General features: G+C 47.3%; 2 protein-coding genes and 1 non-coding gene across 3 annotated transcripts; 1 reads left to right on the forward strand and 2 right to left on the reverse strand.

Annotated features, from left to right (window-relative positions):
• Positions 1-4,163: 4,163 nt before the first annotated feature.
• On the reverse strand, positions 4,164-5,752 carry LOC100278292 (uncharacterized). Its single transcript, NM_001151612.3, has 3 exons — positions 5,172-5,752; positions 4,653-5,087; positions 4,164-4,552 (listed from the first exon to the last, which is right to left on the reverse strand). Exons 1-3 carry the CDS (start codon positions 5,607-5,609, stop codon positions 4,358-4,360), a joined length of 1,068 nt encoding a protein of 355 aa, NP_001145084.2. The 5' UTR covers positions 5,610-5,752; the 3' UTR covers positions 4,164-4,357.
• An 803-nt stretch (positions 5,753-6,555) lies between these two features.
• Positions 6,556-6,639, forward strand: TRNAL-CAA (transfer RNA leucine (anticodon CAA)). Its single transcript has one exon. It is a non-coding gene; the product is annotated as a tRNA-Leu (tRNA).
• An 882-nt stretch (positions 6,640-7,521) lies between these two features.
• Positions 7,522-12,358, reverse strand: LOC100383150 (evolutionarily conserved C-terminal region 2). The gene is made up of 9 exons (NM_001175815.2): positions 11,994-12,358; positions 11,520-11,605; positions 11,304-11,424; positions 11,060-11,133; positions 10,002-10,547; positions 8,751-9,335; positions 8,451-8,663; positions 8,211-8,357; positions 7,522-8,105 (listed from the first exon to the last, which is right to left on the reverse strand). Exons 1-9 carry the CDS (start codon positions 12,097-12,099, stop codon positions 7,878-7,880), a joined length of 2,106 nt encoding a protein of 701 aa, NP_001169286.1. The 5' UTR covers positions 12,100-12,358; the 3' UTR covers positions 7,522-7,877.
• Positions 12,359-13,842: the final 1,484 nt, after the last annotated feature.

Here is a 13,842-nt window from a genome sequence, read left to right on the forward strand (position 1 = left end):
CCAGAATTTTCCAAGTTTTCTGGTGAGAATGGGAGGAGCACACACGAACACATAGGCCAGTTCTTAGCACACCTAGGTGAATTGGCCGATAGAGAAGCATTTCGTGTTCGGTTATTTTCTCTATCCCTTACTGGTACCGCTTTTGCATGGTACGCCGCCCTGCCTCCTAATTCCATTAATTCCTGGAATGAGTTAGAAAGTAAATTTCATGAACATTTCTTTGCCGGGGAATATGAATTAGGACTAGCTGACTTAGCTTCAGTTCGACAAGGACGCGAAGAATCGGTTAATGATTATATCCGGAGGTTCCGGGACACTAGAAACCGATGCTTTCGGATCCATGTCGCAGACAAAGAGCTAGCAGGGTTAGCTTTTAATGGGTTGCTATCCTACTTAAGAGACAAATTAGATGGGACCCAGTTCTTTTCGATAGCCCAGCTACATCAGCGGGGTTTAGCCTGTGAAAGCCGATTTAAAGAGACATCAAAATCGGCCGGTCGTACTATACATCTAATAGAGCGTGATAGTTCAGATGATGAATCCGCAGATGTATATACCGCTGAGTTTATTTGGCCAACAAAGGCCAAATCTTCAGCATGTTCTTCCTTACAGCCGGTTCAAAAGAATCGGCAAGAAGAGATTAAATTTACCTTTAATGTTGCCAAATGCGATAAGATATTTGATGAGCTACTTAAAAATGGCAACATTAAATTAACTCATACTATCCCTCCTATAGATGAATTAAAGAGACGTGCTTATTGTAAGTGGCATAATTCTTTTTCTCATGCCACCAATGACTGTAATGTTTTTCGTCGATAGGTACAATCGGCCATAAATGAGGGCCGATTGGCTTTTCAGGAAATGCAAGTGGACACACAACCATTTCCTGTTAATACAATAGATATCGCATGCAAAAAGATCTTAGTTCGGCCTGAAATGGCCGATAAAGGTAAAAACAAAGACATCATCATTGGTAGTCCTCGCACGTCGAATATATCACAAAAGGAGATTGTTCGAAAGGCTCCGGATGATAAGGCTAAAAAGTCCGGAGGCACCGGGGGGCATGCACAATTAATGAGTCAAGCACGACAGCCTGTCCTGAGCATCACGGACGATCTGGCACCTACGTGCGGACGGTCCGGTGTTCAGATAGACGGTTCGGCTAACTCTACCGGACAGTCAACCTATGCCCAAAGGTGTCAGCCTCCACACAAAACCTTAAAAGGGAAGGAGACACAACGGCGAAGCACAAATGGTCGGCTGATCAAAGCTGACTCTACTGTTGATCAGTTGCTCTCCAAGAATACTAGCGAGAAGACCGTTCTACGTGATCGGTCAACGAAGAAACCTCGGTCACCTACTAAAACGAAACGGGTAAACAAAACGGCCCGAAAGGCGACATAACAAGCATCGCCTATTCATCCTATGAGACCAGGGTACTTTCCACCCGTTTACTCATCGTCAGTATATTATCCTGTTCAAACATGGAATGGTACGATGATGAATCCATGGTACATGTATAGTCCCTTTGTTTATCCATACTGGGGGGCACCTCCATTCTATTCCTTTTGATTCAGTGATCAAACGGTCATGGCCGAGAAAGATAAAATCTGAAACGGCCGTTATACATTGATGCTTTATTAAATGATCTCAATATTGAAAAGCCGGTGACTTACATCAGGTTTAGTTCATATGCTTTTGGTTCGTCAACCTTCACCAAAAGGCAGAGGGGGCATATGTTGGACACCAAATGTGTCTCGCGGACGGTCCGGCCCTGGGGCCGGACGGTCCGCGGTCCGGACTGTCCGCGGTGGTGGCGCGGACGGTCCGCGCGTGCGCAGAATCAGTTAGGGTTCCTAGTTTCTCGCGGGATTGGTTACCTAAAACCACGGGATTAACTCAGAAATCAGTTGGAAGCGGATCCAGACCTCCCCCTTTATATAGATGAAGGGCTACGGCCGATTGAACCCCCATCAATCGAACAAATCAAGTCTATTTCTCGTTTTTACCTTACGCATTAGGAATAGTTCTAGTCTAGTTCTAGTTTAGCCTCTCAATCTCCAAATTCTCCGCCTCTCTTCGACTCTACGTCGATTAGAGGAGTCTAGGTCGGCCTGCCGAGCCTAAACAACACCTAGGATCTCTCCTCCCCGACGGGGTCCCTCCCGGGAGCGAGATCCAGGCGCCGCCGGCGACCTTCGCCACCCCCTGCGCACGCGCGGACCATCCGGCCTGTAGGCGCGGACCGTCCGGCCGTCAGGCAGGGAACCTTTGCCCCTGCTCCAGGTCACGGACCGTCCGGTCCCTGGTCGCGGACCGTCCACGCCTGTGCAGAGAGCACCGCCGCCGGTTCTTGTTGAGTGTTTGGCACCCGAAAAAGGTGTCAACACCTACCCTCGTCACGATTGCCGCTAGCCCTCTGTTGCGCCCACCACCACCTGCCTTCATGCCATCTCGTTGTCCTCATCTCTGTCCCTGCCCACCTGGGCATCCGTCGTGGCGTTTTGCAGCCATGGAGGACGAGGTGTACGACTAGCAGATTCGCCCAAGTTTTTGGAAATCTAGTTGGATCCATGGTCAGGCGCCTAAGAATATAGCACCAATTCTGTTCAAGAAAGCAAGGAAGAAGAACATCTCAGTTTTTCATGCTCTTAGAGCCAATAGCTGGATTCAGCTATGTTTGCCATGTATACGAGAAGACGAAATAAAAGATTTTGTAACCCTTTGGCAGGCTATCAGTAGCATGCACGAACTTAATAAATTGGAGGATTCCATCTCTTGGAGATGGACGACTGATGGTCAGTACAGTGCAAGCAGCGCATATAACATACAGTTCTCAACAAACTTCTGCACAATAAAATCTGTTCCATTTGGAAAGCAAAAACTGAACCCAAATGTCGCTTCTTCGCTTGGACTCTTTTACACAACAAAGTGTTGACAGCAGAGAACCTTCAGAAAAGGGGATGGCCTCACAATCCTTCTTGTTGTCTCTGTAATTCGACCTTTGAAACGACAGTTCATCTCTGCAAGGACTGCCCCTTCAACAGGGAGGTGTGGGACAGAATCTTGTCTTGGGCGAATCTTTCGTCCTTTAAGGGGATCAATAGCTCTGAATCCTTGTACGATTGGTGGAGAAATTTGAGAAGTAGGTGCAACAAGCCTTCGAGAAGATCCTTTGATGGCCTTATCATTTATTTTTGGTGGTCGAACATTTGGTTAGAGAGGAACAATAGAATCTTTCATAGTCAGCTTAGATGAGCGGAGCAGGTCGCGCTAGTGGTCAAAGAGTTAGTTGGTTGTTTCCATGGCCCGGCTGGCTAGTAGGTCCGCTTAGTAGATTTGTTCAGGAGTTTGCTTCTAGTCTTGTAAGTCGTTTTGGTTTCTTGTAATTTCCTGTTAGTTCTACTCCTAATATATTGGAGCGGCAAGTCTTTTGCCTCTCCCTTTCAAAAAAAAGACATGGTTGCCGACGACGAGATGATGCCACCACCAAGGTGTACATCCGAGAGGTTCCCGTCGAGATAGTTGTTCAAACACGTTCCAACGCAACTTCAGGATTCACAGTGTGGCGCGACGGTGTCACGACAGGTGCCTACGTCGATGCACCTCCACCACTCAATCAAACAATTACAACCTCGAATTAAACCTAACTAATCCTAATTTTACTAAATCAGAAACTCATTTATCTCAATCGATAACCTGACAATTACGATGACACGTGATAGCCTCATTTGCACATGCCATCATCTTGACTGCGTCGGTGCCTGCTACATGGCGTATCACTGGTCTACGGGTATACATGTCCAAATGATCCTGATCTGCTAGGCGGCTCGTAGCCCAACACGGTTTAGCCCGGTCCGAGTATGGCAAGGTCCATTGTCCATCGGGCCTGTGTCGATCTGACCTGATCATTGTGTCGTGTTTGGGCTTGAGATATGGCAATGGCGGGGATCTGCTTTATTTTTTATTTTTTCATAAAAATATCTGTATTATGTTTGAATATAAATACGTATGTTACATTTGATAGGCGGATATGAACATGGAGACAACAATCAAGGTTTGAATCCCTACGAGGTTTGAATCCTCACTTGTACACAATTATGCAGAAAGAGGAGGGGTGACGCCCGAATGAAATAAACTCGTGCTCTATATAGTAGAGATTTCAAAGATCAATAAAAATGATAGTTTTCTCATTCACTTTCTCATTTTACATTCAATGTTTAACACTTCCCATGGAAAGAACTATCTGTATTGATGTATATATCTCACTGGAGATCGGACCATCGACATGTATTCGAGAATGGAGCCGCGCGCCATTCGATTCTGTAATTCCGTTGACCAAAAGAAGAAGAAGAAGTTACAAGTTGTCATGCTCGATGACCTGCGCCGCCTTCCACTCCTCGCCGGGGTTGACGACGACGGGCACCAACATGGACGCCATCCCCGTGCACAGAAAGTAGTCCTTGCCGAACTTGTCGTACATGCCTCCCGGGCTGCAGAGGTACATGTCGTCGAACCCCATCCTCACCAACCTGAACCCGAGCCCGCTATACTGCAGATTCATCATCGTATCAAAGCAACGTTCGATTCAGTATGGAGAATATGAAAAAGAATTTAATAATTTCATAGCATGGTTGGTCGGCGGAAACCACCTGATCGATGGTGGTGAACTTGGACGGCGCGGTGCTGTAGACGCGCTTCTTCCTCTCCTCTGGCGGCGCGGCGTACACCCGGCTCACCTTCTTCTTGAGCGTGGTGTAGAGGTCCTCCTCGACGGTCCAGACGCCCTGGCGCAGCTCCTCGGCGCCGCCGAACCAGCCAGGGTCCTCCCGCTTCATGGCCTCGGCCGGGGACAGGAGGCTGAAGGCTGCGGCCGGCGGCGGGTAGGAGCAGTAGGGGCAGCCACGGAGGCCCTCCACGGCCGTGCCGCCTCGCTTGTCGAACTTGATGTGGCTCAGCACCGCGCCTGTCAGCGCCACCGGCTTGCTGCCCGTGTTCCGGACGATCACCGCCGTCGCCATGCTCAGCGAGTACAGCGTCACCACGTACGAGATGTCCAGCTTCCCTATGGTGCACCCGAGCTCCACCTGCAGTTTCAGTCACGTATCTTTTCTTTTCTTTTCTTTTTGCTGCGGGGGAATCAAAACAAAAGAATAGAAAAAAAAAAGCACCTGCACGGCGTCGTAGGAGTCGGAGTCGGCGTCCCTGACGGCCCACTCGGCGCCGTCGACCAGCGACGGCTGGGCGGACGAGGACGTCGCGTCGTTGAGGACGAGGCCGACGCCGCCCTTGCCCGCCACGGTGTGCAGCACCTCCCGGCACCCGTCGTCCTTCCAGTACACCTTGGGCCGGTAGGACGTGACGAGGCCGTCGCCGAGGCGGAGATGCAGCGAGCTGCCGTTCCGCACGCTGAGCTCCGCGGCGAGGGGCCCGCCGGCCGGGTCGGCCACGAACCGCAGGCCCTTCCGCCCGAACGACTCCTCCAGGGACTGCGCGGTCGTCGCCGCCACCGCCGGGGCCGCGGAGGCGCGCGCGGCGGTGCTGGTGCTGGTGCTGGCCCGGCGCGCGCAGGACAGGAGGTGGAGCGGGAGCACGGAGGAGGTGGCCATCGGGGCGGGAGTGGGATTGAAGAGGAGGAGCAGAGCCCTCTGGAGACGCGGAGCGGCGTTCACTGCAGCCTCACATCCTATGGCCTTAGGATAGATGACGATACTTTCTTCCTCGCCTCATTCCTTTCGTTCTCGCGCTTTTTCGTGCTCTTTTCCCCCTCTTACAGCCTCATATCCTATGCCAACGTGAAAGAGAAGTCGTTATATTTCACGTTCATGAGTTTATGGATTTTTAGACGAGTCTTATACGATCAGCTAGTATAATTACAAACATAACTCTTGAGCAGTGGAGTAGACAAGAGGGCTGGCAGGAGCCTGACCTCCTAAAATTTGTACAAACATATAAATACATACTAATTACTGCTTAAATAGTTAAGTATATAAAAATAGTGATTGATTTGATAAATATTGGTTATTTCTTTGTTTATGTGTTAATAAAAATATGTAGTCAATTAAGTTAAATTTAAACTGAAATCAGACACTTATATATTACATATAATCTATTAAATGTTGTTTATGGTCTCTCCATATAATTTTTTTGGCTACGTCTCTGCTCTTGATAGACAAGTTTAGAGAAATAGAGGGTATTTGGTTTCATCTAACTAAGGGCCCGTTCGCTTGTCCAGGAATGAACCGGGATTCATTCCAGCTCATTAAAATTAATATAAATTAGAAAAGTAATCCGGCTAGGAATCATTTCGGAGTTCCAATTCAGAACCTAAAGTTTAGTCAATCATATTGTCTAAAGATCAATAGATAAACTATCTAGTGCCTAAATAACGGGAAAAATAGATACTTGATATAAGAAAATTTTGGAGAGCAGGGCGGGCAGCGTATCACACAACTCACAAGTGCACAGGGCAAAGAGTGGTACGGAATATGAATGCATATGACTAAAGAATCGTCCAACAAATATATACTGATCTTAATTTAAATAAAACATCAAGTCAGGATGGCCGAGTGGTCTAAGGCGTCAGACTCAAGTTCTGATCCTCTAACGAGGGCGTGGGTTCAAATCCCACTTCTGACATCTATTTTGTTTTTCTGCCTTTTTATTTTTCTTTTTTATTTTGACACCAAATCCCACTTCTGACATTTTTTCTTTTTCCCAGACAAAAAATATTGTTTCTTATTTTTTCTGATACAACTTTAAAAATTGTTTTCATATTTTCCCTTCTTTAACGTTTTCTTCTTTTTTTTTCCTGTAGAATTCTAAAGTGCTTTCGTATTGCAATATAAAAAAAATACTGCTTTCATATTGCAACATGAAAAACTACTAGGATTGCCATTCTTCTTTTTCCATCTAGAGTTTATAGTGCTTTCGTATTGCAACATAAACAAAATACGCTACAACTTTAAAAGGATTTTGGCCCGGTTTCGTAGTGCTTGTCCACAAGAGCCGAAGTACTTGGAGAGGAGCTGTTTTTTGCAGCTCCAGCATCCAGAGTCAAGATTCTGGTCTCAAAACGGCTCAACTTCTCTATATATTCACTACAAAACGGCTCTTTTTTCTAAAATGCTCGATAAGTTCCTCCGTAGGAACCGCTGTTAAAGCCAGAGCCGTGTCAATCAGGCTTTACTGCTCCAAGAGGATAGCGTGATGCGTTGCTGCCGTGAAACTGAACACCAAATCGGTGGCCATGAATTTGGACAACTTTAGAAAAGTGACGAATTTGGACATCTTTTAGAAAGGTGGGGTAAAGGAGAGTACCATGCTAAATTACGTAAAGCGGCGAAGGCGGCCGCTTTGCTTCGTCATCTTTGCAACAACTCTCTAGTCCCTACCATACCCACAATGCGGCAGTGGTCTAGTGGAGCAAATCCAGCAGCCAAGCACCTGCACCGTATCACCATCACCAGACGATGGGCGCCGAAAGAGCAAGAGACAGCCCGCAATAACCAAACCGGAGATGGAAGAAAAGCTCCAATCTAACCCACTTTCATTCAGATCCATTCAATGTAACGACGAACACAGCAGGGTATACTCGGATCCCAGTTACGCAACACACCCACAGGGACAGACCCTGGCATTCCGACACTACGGGAGAAAAGAGTCTTCGGGGCTATAAGCAAACTGAAACGGGGAACACAAGAGGAAGAGAAACTAGGGAAACCGCTAACAACTAGCCAACTGCTCTCCATCCAGTAGCGATGAGGAGATCGAGCAACGCTTATGGGGCCATGCTGCCAGTTCCACAGCCTGCCTTGGTTGGTCACCAGTTCCCTTGCACCGCATCCTGGCTATGGAGCTCTGGTTGCACGATCGAGTTAACCGGTCTTGGCGACTCCGTTGGAGAGGACGGGTTTCTCTGGTGCTGTCTGGGCCACCTTTGCTGCATAGGAAACAACAGGAGCAGTGATGCCGTTCTCTGCGGGAGCCTTCACCGCCTTCACCTCTGCCGTGACACCATCTGGTACGGACGGATTGGGCTTCCCATTAGCAGGTTCCTGCGGTCGCTCACCGGTGACAGAAACGGGGGTCCTAGTGTCCCAGACCTGGACGATTCAAGACAGTCGAACCCACAGGTATTATAGACAGGGCAAGGTGATGAAATCTGCAGTTGACAAATATAAGCCATGTATTTGGGGCTCCAAACCTACCTGCTTTTGGAGCTGCTGCTGTTTCGACCTCTTATCCTGCATCAACTTCTGGCGGCTCTCGTAGAAGGCAAAGTCGTCGAGGATGGAAGTCTTGCTGACATGATCCTTGAATATCTTGAGCATCTGAAGGCCTTGTTCGAGGCGTATCTACATTGTTGTAGAAGAGGTAAGGAGGCAAGACAAGCAAAAAAAAATGGAATTCAGAAAAGTTGAAAAACAAAATCATGGACTATGTTTTACCTCCTGAGTGTCGCGGCTGTTTGTGACAGGCTTGTTCTCATTGTTCTCCAGGATGATGTGCTTGAGAATATTGTTGGGCACGTCCTTCACAATGTGCCACTTAACAGAGAAGGAGCCGTTCCACTTGTCCTGTTGCCAATACTCTAGGGTTTTCTCAAAATCAACGGCGCCAGTCATTTCAGCAACACCAACAAACTGCCCACTTGTATTCACCTGAAAATTCATTGTGAGTGGCATATCAGACGAAGAAAACTAACTTGACATTCATAACGAGATACCAAATGAGTAAGAGATCCTTACTGAGAAGAACAAGAATATAGGGCATGCAGATCCCTTTGACTGAGCTTCTTGGTAAGCAGCATCAAGCTTCTTGTTTCCGTTGGTTGTGCTTGCCCACACATTGTATTTTACGCTCTTGTGGATGTCATCCTCGCTGTACGATTTAATGACAAAGAACTTTGCAGCATCGTACTGAACAGGGAAGTCATCTCTATTGTACTTTGCTCTATCAGGCACAGCACTATCATTCTTGCTTTCACTAGAAGGGAGAGACTGCCCTTTCACAGCAATAGTGACAGTATGACCGTACAATTTCTGGTTCTTGAACCGGCCAGATCTAGGACCTCTGTTTAACTCAATTGTTCCATCCTGACTCTCATTGCCATAACCATAGTATCCACTACATGCCCTGGGCCTGTACCTGTTATCCATACCATTACCAAGACCACATCGACCATATATCCTGGAATCATAACCGTTACTCCCGTAGGGAAGACCAGTTTTTACTGAATTCCCATACTGGGTGTACGGTCGGGGGCTAGGGTACATCCTATTGGGATAGGTAGGAGCTGCTGATGTAGTTGTAGGTCTTCTATTCTGCATACCCTGCTTGAAGACAATACAGAGGGGGGGAAAACATGAGTGAAGCTGCCAGCAGATGTAATACACAATGGAAGTATATCATCATAATCAACTCAAATTAGAAGGCAAAACCTAAAAGTTCGTAAGCTGCTCAATCAGAAAGCACATATTTGTCTGCCCTTGAAGTGTTTAAAGACGAATTGAATCCTACAGAAAATTATTATGTTTCCTATCTGGTTAAACTAAGAGCCATGGCAAAAGGGACTCTAGCGTAATGGTTAAGGCTTTTCGAGTAGCACCTTCAGGTCCCGGGTTTGATCCCCTCGGGGACAAATTTCGGGCTTGGTTAAAAAATCCCCTCGTTGTGCCCCGCCCGCTCTCGGGGAACAGAATCCTGCACGCCACCCTCCGGCTGGGCCGTTGCAGAGTGGGCAGTTGATCAGCCCGTTAGTGATGGGGGGGCAGGGTTCAAGGGTTTTCTCGACCAGGACCATGTTTCGGTCTCTTCTTAATATAATACCGGGAGGGCGGTCTTTCCCTCCCCAGCCGAGTTTAAACTAAGAGCCATGAAAAAGCAATAACATTTATCATATAGTGACTAAGGGAACATGCACGAGCAGAAGAAAAAATACATAAATAACACAGCTGCATTTAATAAAAATATTATCAAGATAATTTCTCTGAACTCACCATCTGCTGCGTGGTGGAGCTCTTGTTCTGATATATTGCAGATGAACCATTACCACTGAATGACGAGGATGGAAAACGATTAGTTGTGGTTGTTCTTTGCTGTCCATTTGCATAAGCAGAGCCATCATACCATGCAAATTGTGCCCCTGTGCTGTCATACCCATAATATGTCGTGTCTAGGTAACCAGCAGAAGGAACTCCACCTAGCAAGGGCGCCCTATAAGTTCCATCAGGCGTCAGTGCTGAACTTTGTTGGCTTGGTACAGTTCCACTGTAACTGTGAGTGTGACCAGTACCATTTGGAACACCATTAGCGGTTGCCTTGGCAGGATCTGCTTTAGCTGCTGGCTTTTCAGGATTGTTGGAAGACTGGAGGTTGCTTTGAGTGGTAGAAGGAATTGGTGTAGGAGGCTGAAAATACGTGGTTGGATACTGGTAATGCTGTGCGCCAAACATCTGACCATCAACCGTTGGAACTGGGGAAGTGGCCGGAGAGTATGCCCCGTAAGGAGCATACCCATATCCATAAATATCTCCATACACTGCCTGTAACAGTCCAAAAGACCCATTGAAATGGTTAGTCATGATGTTCCCAAGAGTAGCAAGAGAAGCATCAGTGTCTGTTAGGGAAAAAAACTCCAATCTGTAACGTGTTGGGAGGGATTGAGGGAAAAATTAACTCATTTTCTGCTCCAGTCATTATGGAATGGTAAGGATTATGTTTATCCAAACAACCCCGCAAGATACAAGATACAAAATTTCCGTGGCAATATAGTGGAAGACAAGAAAAACAACCTTTCCAACAAGAGTACCTGTGCAGAGAGCATAAGAAAAAGGGAAAACCAACCAAAGCAGAAACCATACCCCAAAAAGAGGGTGAATAGCTTTCCACTTATTACACGTACAACAATACACTCGGCAGTACAGGTATCAGTAGACAGTAATAGCAAGCGATTTGACCATTCAAGCATTTCTACATTAGATAAAGACATAGTGTGCAAACAAACATGGGAAGCATCACATGACACGTGAAGGAATGATCTTATAGCATGACTTACTGGGGCAATCTCCACTCCATCTGAATTTAGATATCTTGGATAATCATCCCACTCGCTCATGGAACTGTCGTAGCCTGCGTGACAAGGCAAGAACCAGAAAATTCAGTAAGCAAATCACAAAACTCTCAGATCAACAAATAATTCAAACTATGTTATCATCAGACGCAACAAGGAAGACCAAAGCAACAAACAGCGGGCTAAAATACTCGCGCTAGCTAAGACCTGATCACCATAAGCTCCTCACCTCCATAGTAATACGCTGGTAGATAGAACAGGTTGGGATCCATAAAGTCCTGAAGCACCGGCGTGATAGACCGCTCCGGCGGGATGGCCACACTCAGCGGCTGGCTTGTCACAGCACCCTCCTGATTTAAACAGCACGCAAACGAATCAGAATCACAGATCATCTCGATCAAACCATGGTCCATGGACAAGATGGGAAGCCATGAGAACTTCTGACCTTGGCGGCAGCAGCAGCAGGCTCTGTCGCACCCGCCGCCTTGGGCTGCGAATCCAGCGACAACTTCTGCAGCAGATCCGTGGTTTCTTCGCACAACAGGAAACCGAATAATTAAGGTGTAACAAGATCATTTGCAGATCCCAGAGGTTGGAAGCTACTAAGTCCTGATGAGCAGTAGCAATAAGCTAATCACAAAAACACGGAAAAATATGTTTTCTTTCTTTCTTTTTTGTCTCCGGCTGAAGTTTGCAGACAACAGTGAACACACAGTAAAAAAACATGCATGTGTACAGTTCAATCAAACAAGGCAGCGAGGACAGACAAGAGCACTAGACGCGGTAGCGGCCCGTAGGCCGGATGGCGCCGGCGCATGGCCCCAGCAAAGCAGCGAAGGCAAAACCTTTGACCCCCGAACCAAATAGCGAAACCCTCGTGAAAGCAAAACCTTTGACGGCAGAAGCTCAGAAAGGATACGGTCCGCGGCAGGGGCGACGGTGACGGGAGCCGGAGCAGCAGCCGGTGCCGGTGCCGGTGCCGGCGCGGCGGGCGCGGGGGCCGGTGGCGTCGCGACGGCGGCCATGGCGCGAAGCGAGCGAGATCCCAACGAAGAAACGGGGAGGCAGCGGCGAGATCCGAGAGCCCCCGACCGACCGACCGAACCTTCTCCCCTCTCTCTCTCTCTCCCTACGGATAGGTAGGCAGGTAGCACGAGCTTAAAGCTCGGGGTAAGGAGGGAGCTAGAGGAGGAGCCGGCGGCGGCGGATGGGGGGAGGGAGGCGAGCCGCCACCAGATGAGCAGCGCGGCGGCTAGCGGTAGCGGGGATAGTAGTACGGGGCTGTGAAGGGGAAAAAGGGGAAGGTTTTTGCTGGGGTGCGGGGGTCATATAGGAGCAGCTGCTACCGGATAGGGAAGGGGAGTTGGACAGCCGCACGGCTCTCTCGCCCCGCCCTCCGCCTCTGCCTCTGCCTCTGCCCGGGAGTTGGACTGCTCGGCTCGGCACGGCGTCTGGCCGTCTGCTTTGGATTCCCGGATTCCCCTCCTCGTCCCGCCGCTCCATTTCTTTCTCCCTCACTCTCAAGTCTCAACTTATTAATTTCTTCATGCTCCCTGCACTACTCTCCTCTGCCGCGTCCTCTTATTGGTGGATTAGTTGTGTGGGAGGACTGTGGGTCATCGTGATCGCGGGTGCTGGGTTTCAGAGTTTCAGATCAGATCCTTTCCTTAACCCGGTGGGTTTGGACTTTGGAGGCAGGCAGGTAGCCGACTCTGACTCGCTATAACTATGAAGGTTGTTTGACTCGTCACGCTCGGATGGTGTGAGGTAGAGATGTTAATGGGTAATTTCTTAGGCTTTGTTAGGGTATTTACTGACCTCAATTCACGTATGTTGAGGTAGATTAGAGTGTAAAATAGTTTATGTTACACTTCATTCCATCTTAATACAACCACTATTAGACTAACCATGACCACATGTAACTAAGAAAATAGGAGACTCCATTGAATTGATATGAAGAGAAGATTTGAGCCCATAGTTACTTACTAGCAAGTCATGCAAGCTATAGAAAAGAGATGCATCCATCCGGAACATCTTGTGGCTTCCTCTTGGATTACTCAATGTTTCCCTCACCCAAGCATATCCACTTTGTCTTGTGGTCCTTGTCTCATTCTTGTCAATATAAGTGAAATAATATTTTTCAAGAACAAGAGTTGTGCACATTGTATTTTTCTGAGCAGACCGCGCTAGTCCAATAGCCTTCCTTGTCCATTCCTCATCATTGGATCCACTCTCATCATCAGATGCACTCGCATCATCAGTTCCACTTCTATCATCAGAGCCACTGTCATCACCAGATAATAAATAGAGTTCACATAGCATTACACAAATTAGTAAAAATAATTCACACAAGAGTTCATGTTCAGACTTCATTCATACTAAAACAAAATTGTTGCTAAAACTAATCTGCTACTTGCTACTTTGTGCAACCAAACTACTAATTGCATTTTCAGACACTAAAAACGTACTACATGCTTGCTGCTACTTTTACGAAACTGAAACTGCATTTTCAGTCACTAAACTGTATTTTCAGCCACTAAAAACAATGAGTAGAAACTTCTACTGAGCTGCAATTTCACTGAAGCTAACTGAAACGTGCTTGTTGCTACTTTTACTAAATTGAAACTGCATTTTCAGTCACTAAACTGTATTTTCGAAACTGAAACTGAAACCAAATTGAAAACGTTTTGCTATTTTTCAAACTAAAACTGTTGCATTAGTGAACTGAACTACCAAACTAAATCAAACCGAACTGCTGCAAAACTGAA

Source organism: Zea mays, chromosome 9, assembly GCF_902167145.1.
Source record: "Zea mays cultivar B73 chromosome 9, Zm-B73-REFERENCE-NAM-5.0, whole genome shotgun sequence".
NCBI classification, from domain to species: Eukaryota; Viridiplantae; Streptophyta; class Magnoliopsida; order Poales; family Poaceae; genus Zea; species Zea mays.